The following is a 21,047-nucleotide window of genomic DNA, read 5'->3' as shown; positions in this document are numbered from 1 at the left end:
TTAATACCCACCCTTGTTTGGCAGGTCACCAAGCCCTACCTGAGTGACTGTGGTTTGGACTGGTGTTATTTCACTCGTTATGTTTAGGTCTTGTCCCTCCAGCTAAATCATCAGGCACAAGTCCTGTCTTGAAAGTCCATGGCAAGCAGCCAAACACGTTGCATGTTAGTTTAGAAAGGTAACAATTATAGGATTAAGAATGTCAGTGGAATGTCTAAATTGTACAGGAGAAACATCTAAAAGTAGAGTTAACATCTAGTCAAACTAAAAACGAGAGAACTGAGGATGCCTGGTTAATAATTAAAATAACACAAAGGTACACAGAGCAGACGATTGAGGAGTCGGGCTGGCGTGGTGCAGTCACAGTCCCCCATATGCTAGGTCTGCAGCCTGAGGCCAGCTAGTCCCCCTACATCTCGGTTTTCTCATCTGCACAAGGACACCCAAGCCGTGCCTACCTCCTGGGTCTGATGCACTGATTAGAGGGGATGATACTTGTACTGAAAACAGAACTGGGCACGCGGAAAGCTTTCAGGAAGCTTTAGCAGTTGGTACAAATGTTAGTTGTAGTAGGATGAAGAGGTAGACCAAGCCTAATCATTCTTATGATGCATGTAGTCAAGTTTATATTTGTAAAAAATAAAAACAGTACAAATACTTTTTAATGAAAAGAGCATAATCACATTGATACTAAGCACCTAAAAGATTGAGTACAAATCAAACCACAGATCAGTCTTCCTTATGAGTATTAGTGCAAAAATTTCAACTGAAATATTAGCAAACTAAAACCCAGCAGCACCTTAAATAAGCAACACACCGCCATCAAGCAAGCACGGTTATTCCAGAATGTAAGAATAGTTCAATTTCAGGATGTATATGAATACACTGTGTCATATAAAGAGAGCCAAACATGGAAACCATAAGCTCATCACAGTGGATGCTGACAGGTCATTTGGCAAATTCAACATCCATTCCTGATATTAAAAAATAAAACAAAACAATGAGAATCTATGGATACTTCTTTATCATGACAAAATATTTCCATCTTAGTTCAAAAGCCAATGTCATGCTTAGTGAAATTCACTAGAAACATTTTCACTAATGTCAGGAAAAATACAAGGGTCGCCTTTGTCATCTTTCTCCCATCTGATCTATGGATTACTGACAGACAAAAAAAAAAAAGAACATAAAGATGTAGAGATTGGAATGAAAGAGGCAAAATGATCACCCTTTGAACATGTGTTCTATACTTACAAAAGCAAAGAGAATGAACTGAAAAACTACTTTAACATATATGAGAAATCAGATGAGGGAGTTACAAAATTAATGTATAAAAAGCAGTAGCTTTTGTGGGTACTACTAGATAGGAAATATGATAAAAGGGCCCATTTACAATAGCAACAACACAAACATAAAATACCCAGGAGTAAACTTAAATATGTGTTTATGCGAGGAAGAGTTTAAAATATTCGGAGGGATGCAAACAAAAAGATGGGAAAGCATACAGTGTCCTTAGGTAGAAATACTCAACATCATAAATACTTCAGCTCTCCCCAGCATCATCTATAAATGTCATTGACCCAATAAAAATATCAGGAGCATTATGTTGGAGCATGGGTGGGAGGGGGTACAGGGAGGGGACCAACCCAATTCTAAACTTCAGGTAGAAAGTAAATAACCAAGAACAACCAGTAAAATTGAGAAAATAAAGTGTAATGAGGAGTAATGAGCCCTGCTGTGTATGAAAACATGTCATTAGAGGACCATTGGTATAAGCAGATGACTAGAAAGACACATCAGAGGAAAAGAATGGAAACTCAAGAAATATACCCAAGTACATATTTAAAGATAGTTATATAATAAATGTAGCACCTCACCTTTCTTATATAAGGGAAAAAAAACACCATCCTTTATAATAAAAGGCTAATATGCAAATTGTCCCCTCGACCGGAAGTTTGACCAGGGGGTGGGGCCAGCTGGCAACCTCCTGAGTCCCCTCCCCCCAGCTGGCCCAGCCCAATCAGTCCCAATCCAGGGCGGGCCAGCCAGAACCCCACCTGTACATGAATTCATGCACCGGACCTCTAGTTTAATATATGGTATTAGAATAACCAGGTTGTCATCTAAAAAAGAAGAATATTAAATCATCTCTTTATCCCAGAATGGTTTCAAATGGGTCAAAGATTTAAATGTCACACAAAAAAAAAAAACACAAAAGGACTTGAAGAAGCCAAGGAAGAAACATGTCATAACCTCATGGTGAGAAAGACCTTTCTACTGCTGTTGAACAATCCCAGGGTCATAGAAGAAAAAATGATAAATTCAACTACACACAAAAAATAGTTTTAACCTGCATGGCAGAACCAACCCCAAGTCAAGTCAAATGGCAGAGGACTCACTAGGAGGATTATTTGTAATAAGTATCATAGAGAGAGATGATTTTTCTAATATATAAAGAACTCCCATGGCTCTATAAGAACATCAATAACCCAACATAAAAAACAGCCAAGAGATATGAACAGACAGTTCTCAGAACAGAAAACCTAAATGGATTTGAAACATAATAAAAGGTGTTCAGCATATGAAAAGATAATCACCCTCACACATATAAGAGAAATGCAAATTAAAGCTACACTGCAGACAAAATTGATCAATTGAGCCTCATCAAAATTCAAAACTTTTGCATTTCAAAAGACATTAAGAAACTGCAAAGGCAAGAGCAGACTGGGAGAAGATATTTGAAAACATACACCTGATAAAGGACTTGTATCCAGAATATACAAAGGACCCTTACACATGTCAATGATGAGAAGATAAATAAGGCAATGGAAAACTTGGCAAAAGACTTGAATAGACAGTTCACAGCTAATAAACACATGAAAAGATGCTCAACATCACTAGTCATTAGGAAAACAAAATTCAAACCACAAAGAGATACCATTTTCTACCCACCAGGATGGCCATTATCAAAAAGATTCGTGCCTCCTGGAATAATTGCCACTGTCAGCAAATGTTGAGGATGTGGAGAAAAGGAAGCCCTCACACAGTGCTGGTGGGATGTAAAATGTGGCAGCCACTTTGGAAAATCAGTTTGTCACTTTCTTAATAGTTAAGCATAAATTTACAAATGACCCAGAAGTTCCATACTTAGGACTCTATCCTAAAGAAATGAAAGTATATGTCTACACACATAAAAAATTATACATGAACTAGAGTCCCGGTGCACGAATTCGTGCATGGGTGGGGTTCCTTGGCCTGGCTGGCGATCAAGGCCTATTGGGGGCCAGCCGGCCGGGGGGAGGGGCCGCAGAAGATTGGCCAGCTGCCCCCCTCCTCCGATTGGAGCCGATGGGGGGGCTGGCCAGCCAGGGGGAGAGGTCACGGGAGGTTGGCCAGCCTCGGAAGGTTGGCTATGGGAGCTCACTGACCATGACGGGGCAGCTCTTGCATTGAGTGTCTGCCCCCTGGTGGTCAGTGCGCATCATAGGACTGGTCGACCTGATGTTCGGTCGTAATAGTCGCTTAGGCTTTTATATACTAGTATATAAATATTCATAGCAGCATTACTCACAAAAGCCAAAAATTGAAACAACTTAACTGTCCATCACCTGGTGAATGGAGAGGTGAAATGTGATCAATCCATGCAATGGAGTATTAGCCATAAATAAAGGAACAAACATCTGGTACACACTGCAACATGGGTGACCTCAAAGACATGCTAAGTGAAGGAAGCCAGACCCTAAAGACTACATGTTCTATGATTTCGTTTATATGATATGTCCAGAAACATTAAATATGTAGAGGCAGAAAGTAGACTAGTGCTGGCCCGGATGGAGGAGAGGGGAGAGAAAAGGGATTAACAATGAATAGACACCAGGGAATCTTATTGGGATCTTGGAAATGTTCTAAAATTGATTTATGGAGATGGTTGCACAGCAAATATATGCTTATAGTACATGTACGTGTGTGTACATATGTGTGCACTTTGGAGGATTTTGCTATAGTTGAAGAGCATGAGCAAAATAAATTCAGTGTTGGTTTAAAAGATGGACCACCACAATCACATACCATTTTTCATGGACATGATTGGCAGACGGTGTTAGTGTGCTTCCTGTACATGGGTGTGTACACACACACACATGTTTTCATGTATCTATCTACCATGGCTCCGGAAGCATATCTAAGGTATGAGTTGGCTTTCTAAAGTGGATCTTGTTGGCTGGCTCACAGCACGGGAGGAAATGTTTCACTACATGCTCTTTTGTTATTTTTGAATTCTGAGCCATGTCAATGTATTATCTATTCAAAAACTAAATGAACAAACAACACAATTGACAAGGCTTTAAAAGATATGCTGAATTGTATGCTCCACAAATAACGATTTCATCCTTTTTGCAACTGCTCACATTTTTATGTGTTTTTAAAAGTCTTTGCATTTCTGAAAGTTTCTAAACTTCCAAGAACCAAAAACTGTCCATGCCCCACAGTGCTTCAGGATACAACACTCATGGGCAGCCATGATTTGGTTCTACGAGTTGAGGTGAACTCGATCCCCAAGGAAAACATTGCTATTTTGACAAGAGACTTTTAATCCTGTCCAAAGACACCCTTTTTATTACCAAAAAATACACACAACACATACGTCACCTCTCACCTCCCCAATGCCCTTCTCAGGGCCTCACCCCACCACAGTCTCCTAGAATGCAAGCTCACATGACTATAGTTTTGTTTAGGGTTTTTTTTAAGTCCAGATGGTGCCAGAATGGCTGCGCTGTTCATGATAAAGCTGCTTTTCATACTTTAAAAGGTGTGAATTAAGCTCGCAAGAGCAACATAGGTAATAAACATCAAAAATATAATACTAGAGTGGCAGTGTAGCTCAGTGGTTGAGTGTCCACCTATGAATGAGGGGATCAGGGTTCGATTCCCGGTCAGGGCACATGCCTGGGTTGTGGGCTCGATCCCCAGAGGGGGCATGCAGGAGGCAGCGATCAGTGATTCTCTCTCATCATTGATGTTTCCATCTCTCTCCCCCGCTCCTTCTCCCTTTCTCTCTGAAATCAATAAAAATATATTTTAAATATGTATATATTACTAGAGAATAAACTGAGCATTTTGGGTAAATTCGAATAAGACATAATCAGGTGGCCTTGCTCCCAGGAGGATGGGTTGGCACAGCATGTTAGAGGGGAGATGTCAGCCTTTGAAACCTATTCCTTTCCGTTTCTTTACGCTTAGACTACACATGCATGTATCCTGAAGCTGCAGAGCGTTATTCTTTACTTAACTATACGCATATCATACTATAGGATGCGTTTGCACATATCCTTTCTCGTCTCACCTCCTCTCTCCTACATGATGAAATGCATCCTGGTGAGCACCAGTTTAATCCCAGCTCAGCCACTCACTAGCTGTGTGTCCTTGACCAGGTTACTGAACTCTGTGCCTTAGTTCCTTCATCAGTAAAATGGGTGATAACAGCGCCACCCAGGGCTGAATCGAGGAGTAAAGGAGTTAGTCGGTGGAGCTCGCAGAACGGGGCCTGGCATATTGCCAGCAGAACCTGGCCTGGCATATCGCCAGTGCTATGGACAGACGTGTTAACTGCATTTTAGACCTGAGAAAACTGAGTCTCAGATCAGGTATGTCGCTCATCTCAGTCCCATGGCCAGTGATGAGCAGAGTCTGAGGGCCAAACAGGATGTGTGTCCTACGTATCATCCTTACCCTCCCAGCTCCCAGAGTCCATAGCTCTCCGTCCCAGCGAGTGAGAGCTCCTGAGGCATCCGTTGCATTGAACTGAATTGTATGGCATCTTCGATGACGCTGGTCCTGTGTGAACCAGGTACTACTTAACGAATATTTTAATTGTAGAGGAGTAAATGGGTTTGGTCACTGCAGGAAATACAAAGTAAACCACAGCTGGAAGAAACCAACTCTGAGAAGAGATCGTTTACGGGAATGTGATGCTGTTACAAGAGCAGCTGTCACCATCGGAGACCCCGCAGGAAACAAGGCGTCCCCAACTGGGATTGGGGGAAGAGGTGTGGCCAGGCCTGGCACTGAGGCCGTGGCTCGTGGCTCGGGTGTGGAGGAAGCCTCGATCCCCTCGTGTCGTGGAGCCGCTGGGAGTTGAGCAGCTCTGCCTTGGGGAGGAGCTGGGCTCAGAACGCCTGCCCGACCTCTCTCTTCATCTGCCCTCAGAGGCCCGACTGCTGCCACCCACTGACGAACCCGCCCAGAGGCAGGCGAGAGCCCTGTGATGTCCCAGGAGGAGCCAGCCTCCAGGCCCAGAGCAGGCAGAGACCCGAGACTGACCAGCAAACACTTCCATCCAGACAAGAAAAACAGTCCTCCTCATGATAGGTCCATTAAAATGCTACCATTGTTTTGTGTTTCACCAGGTTATTCAAGATATTATTGCAAACCAAGAAGAGGAGGAAAAAAGAAGGAAGGAGAAGAAAAAGGAAAAAAAGCCAGTCAAAAAAGTTAAGGAAAAGAAAGTACCAAAAGAAAAAAGTAAGGTAAGGAATTTGGAATTTTAGAAAGTTGAGTTTTTTGCTCTTTTGCTTTGACTCAATGGGATCATCTCAGATCTGCTGAGATGGCAGTCAGTCCTTTCCGAGGAAATCACGCTGTCAACCAGCGGTTTTCCCCCTTTGTTTATGCTGATCGACAGTTGGTTGCCATCCTTTCGATGCTGAGGTGGGCCCCTGGGCGTCCAATTCCGGACCCAGGCACTCCGTCCCCAACTGCCCAGAATGTTCTGACCTCTGGGTCTAAGGGAGCTGATCCACCTGAGGTTACCATCCCCCACCCCCAGGGCAGCTGCATCCAAGGACAGTCACCTTAGAGTACCAAGGCCCAGCCCCTATCTCACTGGGGCCACTCCGAAGGGCTCTCCCAGCTCCTGGCTCTCTGTGGGATCAGCAAGAGCTCCTTTTAATTGCGTAATCGTCAGCTTCTCCCTGGGCCCCGAGCCGCTGCTCCCTCCCCGCCTCTCCTGTGGGTGCTGCTCCCAGTAAACCCTCTGAGTATCTCCAGGGAACCCAACTCGTGAGACCACCTATTGCCCTGCTAATCTGCCTGCACCCCAAAAGTTATAAACTGTTCCCTCATCTCCCCCCAAAAAAGACAGCTCACACAGGAACGCTGATTTAATAATCCTCCTCTCGCTTGGTAAGAGAGGTTTAAGCAGCCCCCAAGAGCAAGAACAATTGGAAGAGTTTCAGGGTTATTCTGAGCATCTCTTCTCTCGGTATGCTTGAGGGCGCCTGCCATTTGCAGATTGAAAATTCACTGTGAGTGAAGCTCATTTCATAAAAGTCTGAAAGTACTACCAGCTACGCAATCTGGTCTGTGTTGAGTGATGGTATTTTATTAACTAGCTATTCGAGAGTCACCTAAGGCCTGGCCAGTGTGGCTCAGTGATTGAGCATTGACCCATGCACCAAGAGATTGCCAGTACGATTCCTGGTTGGGGTACACGCCTGGGTTGCGGGCTCAATCCCAAGAATGGGGCTTGCAGGAGGCAGCCGTTCGATGATGTTCCTCTCTCATCAATGTTTCCATCTCTTTCTCCCTCTCCCTTCCTCTCTCTCTAAAATCAATAAAAACTGCCCTGACCAGTTTGGCTCAGTGGATAGAGCATCGGCCTGCAGACTGAAAGGTCCCAGGTTCGATTCCAGTCAAGAGCATATACCTTGGTTTCGGGCACATCCCCAGTGGGGGGTGTGCAGGAGGCAGCTGATCGATGTTTCTCTCTCATTGATGTTTCTAACTCTCTATCCCTCTCCCTTCCTCTCTGTAAAAAAAAAATCAATAAAAATATATTTTAAAAATTAAAATCAATAAAAACTTTTTTTAAAGAGTCACTTAACGATGAACAGTTTGGAACAAAAAGCAAAGTTTGAGTACATCAGTATTTATGATGTAGTTGCAAATGAGAGGTGACACCCTGCAGAATCATTTAGAAATGAATTTAGTCCTGAAAAGTACAGGTCTCCAAAGTGACAGTGTGATTATTAAAAGAATAAATGGTCATCACTAATAAAAATTGGTATATTTAAATTATGCGGGTATGCTTCTTAGAGATCAGACTATCTTTCCAATTGACTTTTTTTTAAATATATATTTTATTGATTTTGTACATAGAGGAAGGGAGTGGGATAGAGAGTTAGAAATATTGATCAGTTGCCTCCTGCACAATCCCTACTGGGTATGTGCCTGCAATCAAGGTACATGCCCTTGACCGGAATCAAACCTGAGACCCTTGAGTCCGCAGGCCAATGCTCTAACCACTGAGCCAAACCAGTTAAGGCCCCATTGACTTTTAAAAGTATTCTAGAATCAACCCCCAAGTATCTGGAAGCATTCCTGAGACCAGCCAGCGAAACCCACGTGAGTTGGTATTTTGACCTGTAGAAAAATGACATCTGTTAAGAGGAACTAGTTCCGTTGAATGTGCACAGACACTGACTCACGCGGCCTGTGTCGCGGGGCAGAGCTGTGACTATGCTCTGGTATCTCATAACTTAGTGGCTTGTCAGTCACCAGCCACATGTGTATAATCAGAAAACTAGGAAAGACCTCATAGTTTTAAAAAGCTGATAGGATTATCTGAATATTTCCACTAACCTCTAGAAACAGAAAATACTCTTCAAAATGTCACACAGGGAGAAGATTGAAAGCTTTGTATGTTCCTGGGATGTTACAAGTGAGCAAAGGTAGCAGGGGGGCTATTGAGAGGGCCCTGGAGGACAAGTATTGGAGGCAGGATGAGGGGTTCCAGGCGGGGTTCCAGGCAGTCTCCAAGCCAGAGAACCAGAGGACAGCTTCAGAGAGGGATGTGCGGCGGGTGGGGCCGCCAAGGTGCAGCGGGATGGGCTCGGGGGGGCTGACGGAGCCTTGTGCCTCCAGAGAGGAGTCAGCTCCGGGCAGTGACTTGAGCAGCTGGGAGTTCAGTGAGTTATAGTCTAAGATCTGTGCTGCACGGCCATGTTGTGGGATGGACTGTGGGGGAGGAAGTGACCAAGGCAGGGAGGCCAGTCAGGTACAGGATGGAGAGGCGGGGAGACCGGAGACGGTGTCAGGGCAAGGCACGGCCACCCAAGGGCAAGTGTGGCCTGGGTTCTGAGCCATTTGGGAGTTTGCTCGTGGGGGAATGCCCAGTGTTTCTCAGTGGTTAGAACATTGGTCCACACATTTAAGGGCAATGAGTTCCATTCCTGGTCAAGGGTACATATCTGGGTTGTAAGTTACATCCCCTTCCCAGGTCGGGGGGGGTGGGGGGGGGGGTGTAACTTACAAATGTCAAAATGAGCAAAATACTGAATGTTTAAAACAGCAACCAAAGAAAGGGATAGGCCCAATAAACTTCAAGGGCTGTCGACCAAAGGAAGAATGTCGTCCAGAGGAAAGCAAGCACTTTCATCATGCTTTCTCCTGCAGTGAAAAGGTGTCTCCGAGACCACCTGGTATGTGGGCACCACGTGGAGCGCTGCGCCCCGACTTATGGGAGTATCTGCACTCCCATCATTCTCTGCGGCCAGGATCAGAGTCCCCAATAGGCCTCCATGTTGCGTTCCCCTCAAGAACTTAATATTTATTATAGAAACAAAGTCATACAAATAGACCTATCCATCTCACTTTTACCTACGTGCCTTAAACACCTTAAACACCTATTCTGGGACCAGATGCAGTGCGGGGTCGAGGCAGGGTACAGAACATCAGCGAGATGGAACCCTGCTCCAAGCGAGCACTCAAGACATGTGAATAGCCAGTAATCCGTACAGAGAAACAGACGCCAGGATGCCAGAGCGTCCTGCTGAGCAACGGGAAAGTCACTTCTGCTGGGGGAATCCAGGACGGCTTCACAGAGGAGGTGACATTTGCCTCAGATCTAACAGGAGTTTTCCACTCCTGCTCTCCCTCCTCTTCCTACCCCTCCTCTCCTTCCTCCTCTCCTCCTCCTCCTTCTCGTCTTCCTCCTCCTCATAATGGCAATATTCTCACCTATAGGGGCTCCCAGAGGCTAACTAGGACATCTGAGTATCCAAAACAAAAATGGCAATAATAGTTAGCAATACATTGACTAAAAAATGTCAAAGACCCATGAGTCCTCAGTGACACCGGAAGAGAGAGATATGAATAGGACCTCAGAGAACTTTAATTGCAGTTATTTCAAATTTCCCGGGTGGCCATACATTAGCTCTTTCCTCTAAGGCAGGGGTCCGCAAACTACATCCCACGGGCCACATGCAAATACAAATATTGTATTTGTTCCCGTTTTGTTTTTTTACTTCAAAATAAGATATGTGCAGTGTGCATAGGAATTTTTTCATAGTTTTTTTAAAACTATAGTCTGGCCCTCCAATGGTCTGAGGGACAGTGAACTGGCCCCCTGTTTAAAAAGTTTGAGGACCCCTGCTCTAAGGATGTGCTTTACCCAACACTGGTCTTCTTGCTGACCTTGCAGGCTTTTCTCAAATGACTGGATGTGGGGTAGCCAGGAGCGGCGGTGGCCAGCCCTGGGCACTGGGGGGATGGGGGTTGGGGAGGGAGGTACCTTCCCAGTGAGCTCGGGTCTCCTGTGGGCCCTGGAAGGTGGGGCAGCTGCTCCCTGGGCTCTGAGCCCCTGGTGTTTCTGGGCTCAAGTTCTCCCCCAGGTTCTGCAAGGCAGGTGGTCTCCCTCCTGGGCTGCAGCAGCCCTGCATGATTTGTGAGCTGTGACTCCAGGCAGGCCCTCCGTGAATGACCCCCAGCACCCCGACCCCCTCCTCCTCGGAGCCCCTCACTCTGTGAGCTCCATTCACCGGTCTCCCCTCCGGCCCTGGGTGCATGGTGTCCAGAAAGGAGGAACACGCCCATGCCCTCCGGGAGCCACGCTGGGGAAAGTGCTCATCGTCTGGTGGCCGTGCTGCCTCTCAGCTGTGGAGGGAGTACCCGGGGGCCCAGGAAACCTCCTCATGGACATAACATCCCCCACAGTATTCCCCTCCCTCTGTGGGGTGACAACAGCCATGAGAGTGGTCTGCAGGCACCTGGCACTCGAACGGTATAAACAAACATTATTGCTCAGAAACCTCAGATGAGGGTTTGCAAGCCGGGCTGTCACAGGGGGAGCCGCGGGGCAGAGGGGACTTCTCCAGGGGGTGAGGGCTCAGCCTCACCTGCAGGCGGTGCAGGGACCCAGGATGGCGTGGTCAGCAGGTGCTCGGGCAGGTGGTTGGCTCTGCCCTGGAGCCCAGGTGGGGCTTGGATGGCATCTTGGTGGAGGAAGGGGATAGGACCAAACTCAGGGCGTGGGGACCACAGGGGAGGCGACCGATGTGGACAGCAGTATCAGGGCGCCTCATGAGCCAGCAGCGGAGCTACATCTCCCAAACTATCCACGCCCTGAGTCCGGCGGCCCACAGGGGTGCTGCCCAGGGAGGAGTCTGTGTGGGGACCATCGGGGCAGGAGTCACAACAGATGCACCCCTTCTGTCCGGTCTCGGCAGATGCACTGTGCCTGCGAGTCACAGAAATATCATTCTGCTTAACAGGAGGAAGATGAGCCGTGGAAAATGTCACCCAGTGCTTTCCTTCAAACAATGGAGGAAGGAAATAACACCTATAAAGGTCAGTTTTGGAGAATGAGAGCAACAACTGAGGTGTCACTCCGTCTGCCTGCAGGCCCCTGACCCCAGCACCCAGTGCCCCGTCAGGAGAGGCTGCAAGCATGCAGCTCAGAGCCAAGACCTGTCCACCTCTATTTTCATTCTTTTGAGTGCCTTCCCGGCATATAGTGGGTAAGGAAGAAGGCATATAGTGGGTAAGGAAGAAGGCATATAGTGGGTAAGGAAGAAGGCATATAGTGGGTAAGGAAGAAGGCATATAGTGGGTAAGGAAGAAGGCATATAGTGGGTAAGGAAGAAGGCATATAGTGGGTAAGGAAGAAGGCATATAGTGGGTGAGAAAATAGGATGAGAACATAATCCAAACCTCCATTCTGTGTTTGGACCCCTAACACTTCACATTCTCTGGCTGTAATGAAAGGGAAGGAAGCCATGTCCTGGATGGTTTGACAAACCAATACTATCTATACAGCAAAAGGTTTTAGCCCTGTTAGACCTGTGCCCAAATACGACACCGTTCTTTGTCCCTGTTCTCATAATTAGCACAGCCACATCCAGCCGGAGCTGCAAGTGTGCGGATCGGCCTTTCAGATGTTTCCACGAAGATTTACAAGAACAATTGTCCAATTCCTTTGGGTCCACTCCACCCTCGGGATAAACCCCAGCACAGAATGACTGGCCACGGGAACTGTGGTCGTTGGTGCTGGTTGGCGGTAGTTGGGAATTCCTCAGAAATGCAACAAGGGCGTGAAGTGGTGTTTCCCCAGCGTCAGGCACATGTGCGCCTCCTCCTGACTCTGGTCCTGTCTGGACAGCACCCATGCTGGTGGTTACATAACATATTATTAAATCGACTCATGGTTTTACCCCAATAAATGGAACCTCATCCTCAGCCACAATCCCAGTGTCCTTACAGGTTTGATACACCAGTTATCCAAAGTAAGAGTGTCGTGTACCCCTAAAATTTTCTCACCAAGCACTAGAGTGAGGGTCTTGCTTTGCATGAAAGGCTGGCCTGCGGGAGAAGCCCAGAGGAGAGGACAGTGTTGGCAGGACTCGGTGCTGCTCTAACTGGGGAGGAAGGCGGGGAGGGGGGGTAAGTTTAAACTTATTAGGGGCCCCAGACATGCAAAGCTTAGTGTTTCCCATGCTGACTTCACTTCTTCACAACAACCAGGCCAGGTGAGCATCACTGCCCCCTGTCGGCAGGTGCTGATAGACCTGCTGTCATTGAGGTTTGAGAGTTCATCCACTCCTTAACCAACAACAGAGCAGAGCAGTCACTATCAAAAACATCCATTCAACATCATTGGCTGTCTCCCGTGTGCCTGGCACTGTGCCAACCTGGAGATACAGAGTGGTACGTGCCAGCAGCACGCCTACTGGATGGTGGCGGTGGATGGGGTGGGGACAGTGCCATATGCTGGGTAGCTTGTGTAAGTTAAACCCTCACTTGTTTTATATTCTCTCGGACCTTCAAGCTCATTTTCCCTGCCTTCCAACAGATTAGGCAACTGACCAGAAGCCCTGGCTCCCAGGGCTCGGGCACCTCATCCTCGGGCCTCCTTTGCTTCTCCTGACTGCCACCCCCTCATTCTCTCATTACCCCCTCGTTGAGGTGGAGCCTGTCCTCCAGGGCGTCCTGAGAAGGGGACTTCAGTGCCCTGCACATCTAGGTATTGTCCTGCACGCACACAGGCAACAGTTCCCCAGCATTTGGAAGGCCTGGCTCTCTTCCCCTCTGAAAACAAGGGAGAAAGAGAAAAAGTGGGAGAGAGAAAAATCTTCATCGACCATCATAAGAAGTCAGGAGCTCATGGCTAACATTGGTAAATCAACAGGTAGCTCTATAAGCATGTTATTCAGACACCAGGAGAAGACCCGAGAAACAGCTAAAGCTCATGTGAAAATACATCACTTCACACCCTGCTCCCCTGGGCTGCTCTGCTCTTCTGCCCACAAGCCAATCACACTTCCACCTCAGGGCCCTCGTACCTTCTGTTCCCCTTGCCTGGAATGCCTGTCCCTGCAGGCCTTCCCCGCCTGACCCTGTGCCCACCCTGACACAGCTTGACTTACCCCCATCTGCCTTGGATGTGTGTGTTCACTGTCTTCCTGCAGCGGGAAGCCAGGTCCTTGGAAGCAGGGCCTGCTGCTCTGGGCCACTCCGAGGGCAGTGCCTGGCTGGTAATGTGGTTCCATAAAGTCTGAATTTAACAATTTGTGGAGAAAGTACTTATAAATTACATAGCATGTGAATAAGTCAGATTTATGAATACATCTGAATTTTTTCAGTGCATTTTCTAATGAATGAATGAACGTGGGAATGAATGTCATCAGGCAATGTCCTGGAGGCGGACAGACAATTTTTCATCATAATCTTTTAATACTCTCGAACTTCGTTGAAGACAATGTGCATGCGTTGTTTTGATAAAAGGAAAAATTAATTTGGGGAAAATCTTACATTTCCTGGAGAAGCCAAGTCTTTTAACCAAGGAAAAGCTCCAGGAAAGCTCTTGAGACTATCCATGCCTTTTGTGTAATATCTGTTTCCATTATGGCAAAAAAAAAAAAAAAACAACAAAAAAACGAAAACTAAAACCAAAGCAGGCCCAGTGGCCCTTCCGGAGCAGGACACGGTGTCACTCCCCTGGGCGGGTGGTGTGGCACTTTGTGTGTTATCTGCCAGGTCCTCGGTAACTTAAAGAAATGAAATGTCCTGTCTTAGATCTCTTTTCTTAAAAATCAAAGGTTTTCCTTTTCAGAGCAAACATTAGCATTTTAATCGCTGAGATGAAACCCCCTCCCTCTTCACCCCCTAACGTGTGAAAGGGCCTGGCCTGCTTTTCAGTCTCAGATAAAGGCTCATTCTCTGCTGGAGGGGGGAGCAGGGCAGGGGTCGCCCTTGGAGGGCAGTGAATGGCTGCCTGCATTTACAAATGTCCGTGACATTCTTGAAGGGATTGAGAAGTGCCCTGTGCAGAAGTGTCATGAGAAAGGCAAAGTCTCGGTGGAAACGAGGCCTGGACCGGGTGAATGGAGTGGAGGTTCGGTCGGCGGGCTGCATCGCTGTGTTACAGTTACAGCGCCGGGAACTGGCCCCGAGGGGCGACTGCTGTTACATCAGTAACCGCATCATGCTTTCCTTTCTGTGGAAGTCTGTGTCCCTTTCTGCTTTTTAAAAAAATTTTTATGTGTTTTCTACCTGGCACCCTACACAGTTATTACAATATTATTGACTATATCCCCAATGTTGTACTTTACATCCCCATGACTTTTTTGTCACTACCAATTTGTGCTTCCTACTCCTTTCATCTCTTTCAACCAGTCCCCACCCCACCCCTCCCCACAACCAGCAGTCTGTTTTCTGTGTCTATGAGTCTGTTTCTATTTTGTTTGTTCATTTATTTTGTTCTTTAGATTCCACATATAAGTGAAATCCTATGGTATTTGTCTTTCTCTAATTGACTTATGTCACCTAGCATAATACCCTCTATGTCCATCCATGCTGTCTTGTCGCAAATAGTAAGATTTCGTTCTTTTTTATGGCCAAGTAATATTCCATTGTGTATAGGTACCACCCCTTTTTTATCCAACTTGTCTATTGATGGGCACTTGGGTTGCTTCCATAGCTTAGCTATTGTAAATAATGCTGTGATGAACACAGGAGTGCATATATTCTTTTGAATTAGTGTCTTAGATTTCTTTGGATATATACCCAAAAGTGTAGTCGCTGAGTCATAAGGCAGATGCATTTTTAACGTCTTTTTGAGGACCCTCTATACTGTTTTCCACAGCAACTGCACCTGCCTGCATCCCACCAACAGTGCACAAGAGTCCCCTCCTCCCCGCATCCTCGCCAGCACGTGCTGTTTCTTGATGTGTTCTTCGCATTATTGAATGCATTGCTTCCCGATTTTGGTAAAACTAGTATCTAAGTGAAAAGCAAAGTTAATAAATAACAAAGCAGTTTTGCTTTATTGAAACGCTTATAAATCACTGTTGGAGAAGATTTAGTCATCATATAAGTTAGAAAAGAGTTGTCATAAGTAGATAGTACATTCTCATTAGTTATTGTTATTAGTTAATCGTATATTTACTGTTAACAAATAGGACACATTTAAACCTGTTATAGTATTTTCGAGGGGGAAAGCTTACAACTTTAAACACATAAGAAGAAGCGTGCTATTACTCCTCCGTCTCCAATTCTCCTCATTTAAGCGTATGTACGTTTCAGCAAACCAGCTGAGCTTTCGGTGCACACACCCAACACGCTAACCACAAACTCACCTTCCGGAGGGCTCGGGACAAGATGACGTTCATTCATTTATGACTGATGGCGTTTTTCACACCAATGGGATGATATAGACGTTTTACACCATGTGTTTTCCTCGTGCTCTGACTCTGGAAACGGGGAGGCCTCTCTGGCCTCTCTCATGGGAGTGGTTATTTCAAATAATAAAAACTCAGCCCCGCTGTCAGCCCCCTCCTGTATGCCCACTCCTGCCACATGGGCCCATTCCAGCCTCTGAGGTCTTCTGCCCTTGCCAGACCTGGATCCAGACTGGCTGTGCCCGGCCAGCTTTCCTGCTGAGTCGCCGGTCCCCGCAGTGAGGTGGGCCCGCCGGACCTGCGTGTAGAAAGTAAACGTGTGTTTTCTGTTGCAGGAGCTGTTTATCTGTCTTCCTGTTGAAAGAAATGCTCATTCTCCTTTTCTTTGTCCTTCTGGAGCATAGAAATATGGAAGAATAAAGACGAGTCGTTGAATTTCCTCCAGAACTACGATCCGGAAATGATCAAAGAGGAGAAACGGAAGGAGCTGGAGTCGGAGATCCGGGTTCAGGTAGAGCAGTGGTCCTCAACCTTCCTAATGTCTCGACCCTTTAATACAGTTCCTCATGTTGTGGTGACCCCCAACCATAAAATTATTGTCGTTGCTACTTCATAACTGTAATGTTTTTACTGTTATGAATCGTAATGTAAATATCTGATATGCAGGATGTATTTTCATTGTTACAAATTGAACATAATTAAAGCATAGTGGTTAATCACAAAAACAATATGTAATTATATATGTGTTTTCCGATGGTCTTAGGCGACCCCTGTGAAAGGGTCATTCGACCCCCAAAGGGATCGCGACCCACAGGTTGAGAACCGCTGAGGTAGAGCCACACTGCTGGCGTGCTGACACCACGCCCTCATGGCAGCGCCGTCCTCCTCATGACCAACCCGGAACTGAGGACACACAAGGCATGGAAGTCACCTAAAAGCCGTGTGTTTGTATTCACCTAGGTTGATGAGCTGATGAGACAGGAACTGAAAAACATCAAACTAGCCGTGAACAGAGAAAAGGAACTTCCGGTCAAAGAAGGAAAGAAGAAAGGAGGTAAAAATGTGAGTAGTGAATGAGTGTGGGGAGGGATGAGGCCGAGGGCAGATTCCAACTGTGACAAGGAGCCCCTTTCCCAGGCTCCAGCGGCGTGGCCAGGATGCTGCCCAGCCCACCTGGCTGTCCCTCTGCTTCCGGGGGAACATGCCTTCCCTCCCTGAATCTGCCTTGTTTTACCACTTAGCCCTCAGGTTGTGGGGATAAAGTCAACCCTCACCATTGTGGATTCTGATCACCCAAGCCCCAACGATCGGAGGGGAACTAGAGGAGCCAGCGCACGTGCCTCACATGCCCACCCATCTCTCCCTGTAGGTAGATCTGTGAGGGTGGGGGTTCTATGGCAATGAGCAGCTTCTTTGGGGGTGGGGTGGGGGCAGATCAGATGAACTGAATTTTAAATTGCCACGGATCCTTCTCACAGTGGTTCGGAGTAGCCAGTTGGATCCTAATAATTAAAGTTCCCTTCCTAGAGCCCTATGAGGTCATAGAAAATATATATATTGGTCTCTGCCTGCTTCTGTCAAAGAATTTCTGAAACCCTTGTAGATTTCTAAGTGATAGGAGCACTTGGAACATCTTGTTCTGATGGGGCAGCACTGGACAGGCTCCTGGATGGGTCGGGATGGGAGGTGGTCCCCAGGAAGAGCATCCATGACGAGGAGCCTGGAACCCTCAGCCCCACCTCCATTCTCTAGAGGAGGGAGGCTGGCCGGAAAGGGGGAGGGTCATTGACCGTGCTGATGTGAAGAGGCCTCCATAAAAACCCCAGTGAGGGGTTTGGAGAGTGTTCAGGATGGTGAACAAATCACATGCCAGGGGCATGATGCACCCCAACTTCACCGAGATTCTGCACTCAGGACTCTGCCAGACCTCGCCTCCTGTGTCTCTCCACCTGGCTATTGGTCTGTATTCTTTATAATATACTTCAATAGACATGTTTCCCTGAATTTTGTGAGCCATTCCAACAAATTAATGGAACCCAGGGAGGGCATCGTGGGAAGCTCAGATTTACAGCCGGCTGGTCTGCAGCATTCTCACCAAGCAGCCTCGTAAGCAGTTGTTATAGTTCCATGTTGATTTTCTGGCCAGGGGGATATCTACAGGGCTCATTTCCCTGGACAATTCTATTTCTTATTGTAAATTAATCGATTCACATTCATCAGCTGGCAACCCCTTGATGACACCGCTGGCCCTGCCTCTCGGGGCCATCTCTCTCTCTCTTGAGTTCCTCCCTTGTTGTAACACGAAACCTTTTAGGTCATCAGAGTTCTGAAGAAGCCATGGGTATACGTTATTGCACATAAATTATACTGCAATGAAAATGATGGATGGATGAATGAATGAATGGAAATACGGAGGAGAGAAAGAGCAGAGCGTTAAGAAAGGGCCCGCGGTCAGTCCCGTGTGGCACGGATCACGGGTCGCCTGAGGAGGCCTGAGATAGAAGATGAAGCAGGAAAGGAGGAGAGAGGCCGGGCTGGAAGCACTGTGCCTGTGCTGAGGCACCTTAACCTGCTCCTGGGAGCGGGGTGTTCTCATCACAATGGAGAGGTCACAGGCCCTGTTATAAAGATCATGTTCTCCACGCCTCCCCTGCTGTCTCGAGTCTCTGAAGGCAGAGCCCTTTGGGAACCAGAGGTGGACAGTTGCCCGGCCCTGTGGGCTCCTGGTTTCAGACTGGGTGCTAACAGAGAGGTGACTGGGTACCAAAGACACGCTTGACTTGCTAGCCTGCGTGCACGGCCTCTCACACTTTGTTGTACCCTGTGTCAGAGCCCAGAGAAACAGAATCACAATGCCCAGGGCCTGATGGGAATGCGGCCCCGTGCGGATTCACGGTGCTGCCCTTCCTTTCTGTCCACCCAGGGACGTGTCCACTGAGCAACGTGGGGTCTTGGGGCCAGTTCCTACGTTCACGGAGCCAGCCTTCTATCTGCTCCGTGTTTCCCTACCACAGCCGCTTCTCCTCGGCCTCCCTCCGCCGCCAGAAACCAGCTCCCTTAGCTGACTTCTAGAGTTAATCTGCTTCCTTGTTTTTCCTAACCTGTTGGATATTTCCATTGTCTTCCAGAAAAATAAGGGGAAGAAAGGGAGAAGGGGGAAGGATAAAGACCTGACGGCTGACAGGTAAGGAGGGCCCTGTTTTGTTGTAAAGCACGGGGAGGGGGGGCGGGAGGACACCCACAGGAGGATGGGGCACACCTGAGTCCTCAGCCTCCATCTGGCAAAGGGGCCCCTGCTGGCTCCCCACACCCCATGGGTGTCACGGGCACAGTGAGGCCTCCGTGCACCCTGTACAAGGAGCAGCACCTACTGGGAGATGCACCAGGAAGATGGGCCTGAAAGGCACATGTTGGGCCGTTGCCTCTGAGCTCATGTGACCTTTTTTGCATTTTAAAATTCATGGGGGTCTTAGAAATTGTTTAAACGATAGCATCCTGATCCAACTTTTGAGGGCATATGGAGACACTCTAAGAAAGGTCTTTTTCATCAAATTAATAGCAACCTTAATCCAGTATTTTTATAATAGCTTAAGGTAGTTTTGAGGGTGAAAAGGTATTCTATAACAAAAGTCTATTTCACTGGCAATATTCAAATATAGGCTTGTGTTCTTAATATAGAGTTTCCATTCTTTTAGAGAATCTTTCATTTCATGTTAATATTTTGTGCATGGTATATGCTTATATTAAATAAGGTATTCAAGCTAAACTGCTACAGTTGATATTTCCTTGACATAGGTCAGATCCTGTTATCCCAAATTCCATCACAATTAAAACCTCCTTCGTTCTCAGCTGAGGGCACCGTGTTTTAAATATACTTGGTGGAATAAAACTCCAGTCAATCAAAGGCTGGGGTCATTGAATTAACATTCATCCCACTGGTATTTGGCTTGAACCTGATATTCTGAAGTCTTTAACCTGGATCCACGCTAACCTGGGTCCTCAAGCAGCCACGGAGCTGTTTACATATCGTCACATTTACAGCTCCTCCATCTAAAGAAAGAGTAAGGCCCCTGGGAGAGAAAAGGGAAAAGACAAAACACCTCCAAGGACTCTGCCAAACAATATTTGAACTTGACCCATCTGAATGCCTGCAAGTCGGGCCCCAGTTAATTTCACTGGGGAGTCTCATTCATCAAGGGGCATAGTACCTCCATGTTTTCCCTCAATTAGTATAAATTACCCGTGTGCTGGCTGTGTGCCCAAGGACCTCTTAGGGAAGTGGTTTTGACATCTGTAAACACTATGGAAAAGTATAATATCCTCCTGAAAGATCATCACACTCAGAACTTTAGACTGGAATCATTTCCCCTGTAAGTCTTTTGTTCTTTATACATATTTCCTGTAAACGATTATGCTATTGGCTTAAAAGGAAACATCAATTTTGAGGAGGATTAATGATTTACCATGGCTTGCCGATGCTAACTGAATATATGGTGATGGTCCATTGTGTTACTATTTTGGGGTAATTTCTAATTCACATTTGTGCTATCATGAAGACCGATGGAAGGACAGACAGCAGGCGTTATAGCTGGTCCTTAGATACCATTCGTGTTCCTGGGAAACATCTGCTATATACATGAATGTGTGAACGTATTGTTTTTTTTTAAAGTCTAATTTATCCCAAAATTGTAGAAATGCCTCAAAAACCCATTTGTTTGCACATATACAAACGTACTTTGAAATCGATCTGGTTGAAGTTCTCTGCAGATGTGATGATTAGTGGAAATACTGCTGCCCCTGCGTATGTGCTCATGAAACCGACCGTCTGCTCCCTTCCCAGAACCATCGAGTCTCTGTACAAGGAACTGGTGGAGGAAGGGCTCCTGGTCCAGACTCTGAAAGTCAACCTCTCCGACTACATCGGTAAAGTGTGGCGAGGAATGCATGCATGAGGCCGCTAGGTCACCCCGGGGTGGTGAGTCCCCGAGAGCTGAAAGTATGTTCCATTTGTGTTTTTGTCCAACCCCCGGCCTGGCCCACTGTGGCTCGCAGTGTTTGTTGGATTTGAATTGATTTGAATTCACTCCGCTGTGAACT

At 46.8% G+C, this 21,047-nt stretch overlaps 1 protein-coding gene across 3 annotated transcripts in view; it reads left to right on the top strand.

Moving 5' to 3' along the window:
• IQCA1 (IQ motif containing with AAA domain 1) overlaps nucleotides 1-21,047 on the top strand; it is a 115,458-nt gene that overhangs the window by 56,276 nt on the left and 38,135 nt on the right. For all 3 annotated transcript variants that reach the window (XM_070423368.1, XM_070423367.1, XM_070423366.1), the window contains 6 exons: nucleotides 6,405-6,524; nucleotides 11,547-11,622; nucleotides 16,355-16,461; nucleotides 16,911-17,012; nucleotides 19,079-19,134; nucleotides 20,791-20,873. In XM_070423368.1, coding sequence (XP_070279469.1) covers nucleotides 6,405-6,524; nucleotides 11,547-11,622; nucleotides 16,355-16,461; nucleotides 16,911-17,012; nucleotides 19,079-19,134; nucleotides 20,791-20,873 — 544 coding nt within the window. The remainder of the gene's footprint in view (nucleotides 1-6,404; nucleotides 6,525-11,546; nucleotides 11,623-16,354; nucleotides 16,462-16,910; nucleotides 17,013-19,078; nucleotides 19,135-20,790; nucleotides 20,874-21,047) is intronic.

This window comes from Myotis yumanensis, unplaced genomic scaffold (genome assembly GCF_028538775.1).
Source record: "Myotis yumanensis isolate MYYU_CA2020_CCGP unplaced genomic scaffold, mMyoYum1.0.hap1 SCAF_8, whole genome shotgun sequence".
Lineage (NCBI taxonomy): Eukaryota > Metazoa > Chordata > Mammalia > Chiroptera > Vespertilionidae > Myotis > Myotis yumanensis.
The sequence above is the reverse complement of the archived record's forward strand: the minus strand, read 5'-3'. Positions and strand labels throughout refer to the sequence as shown.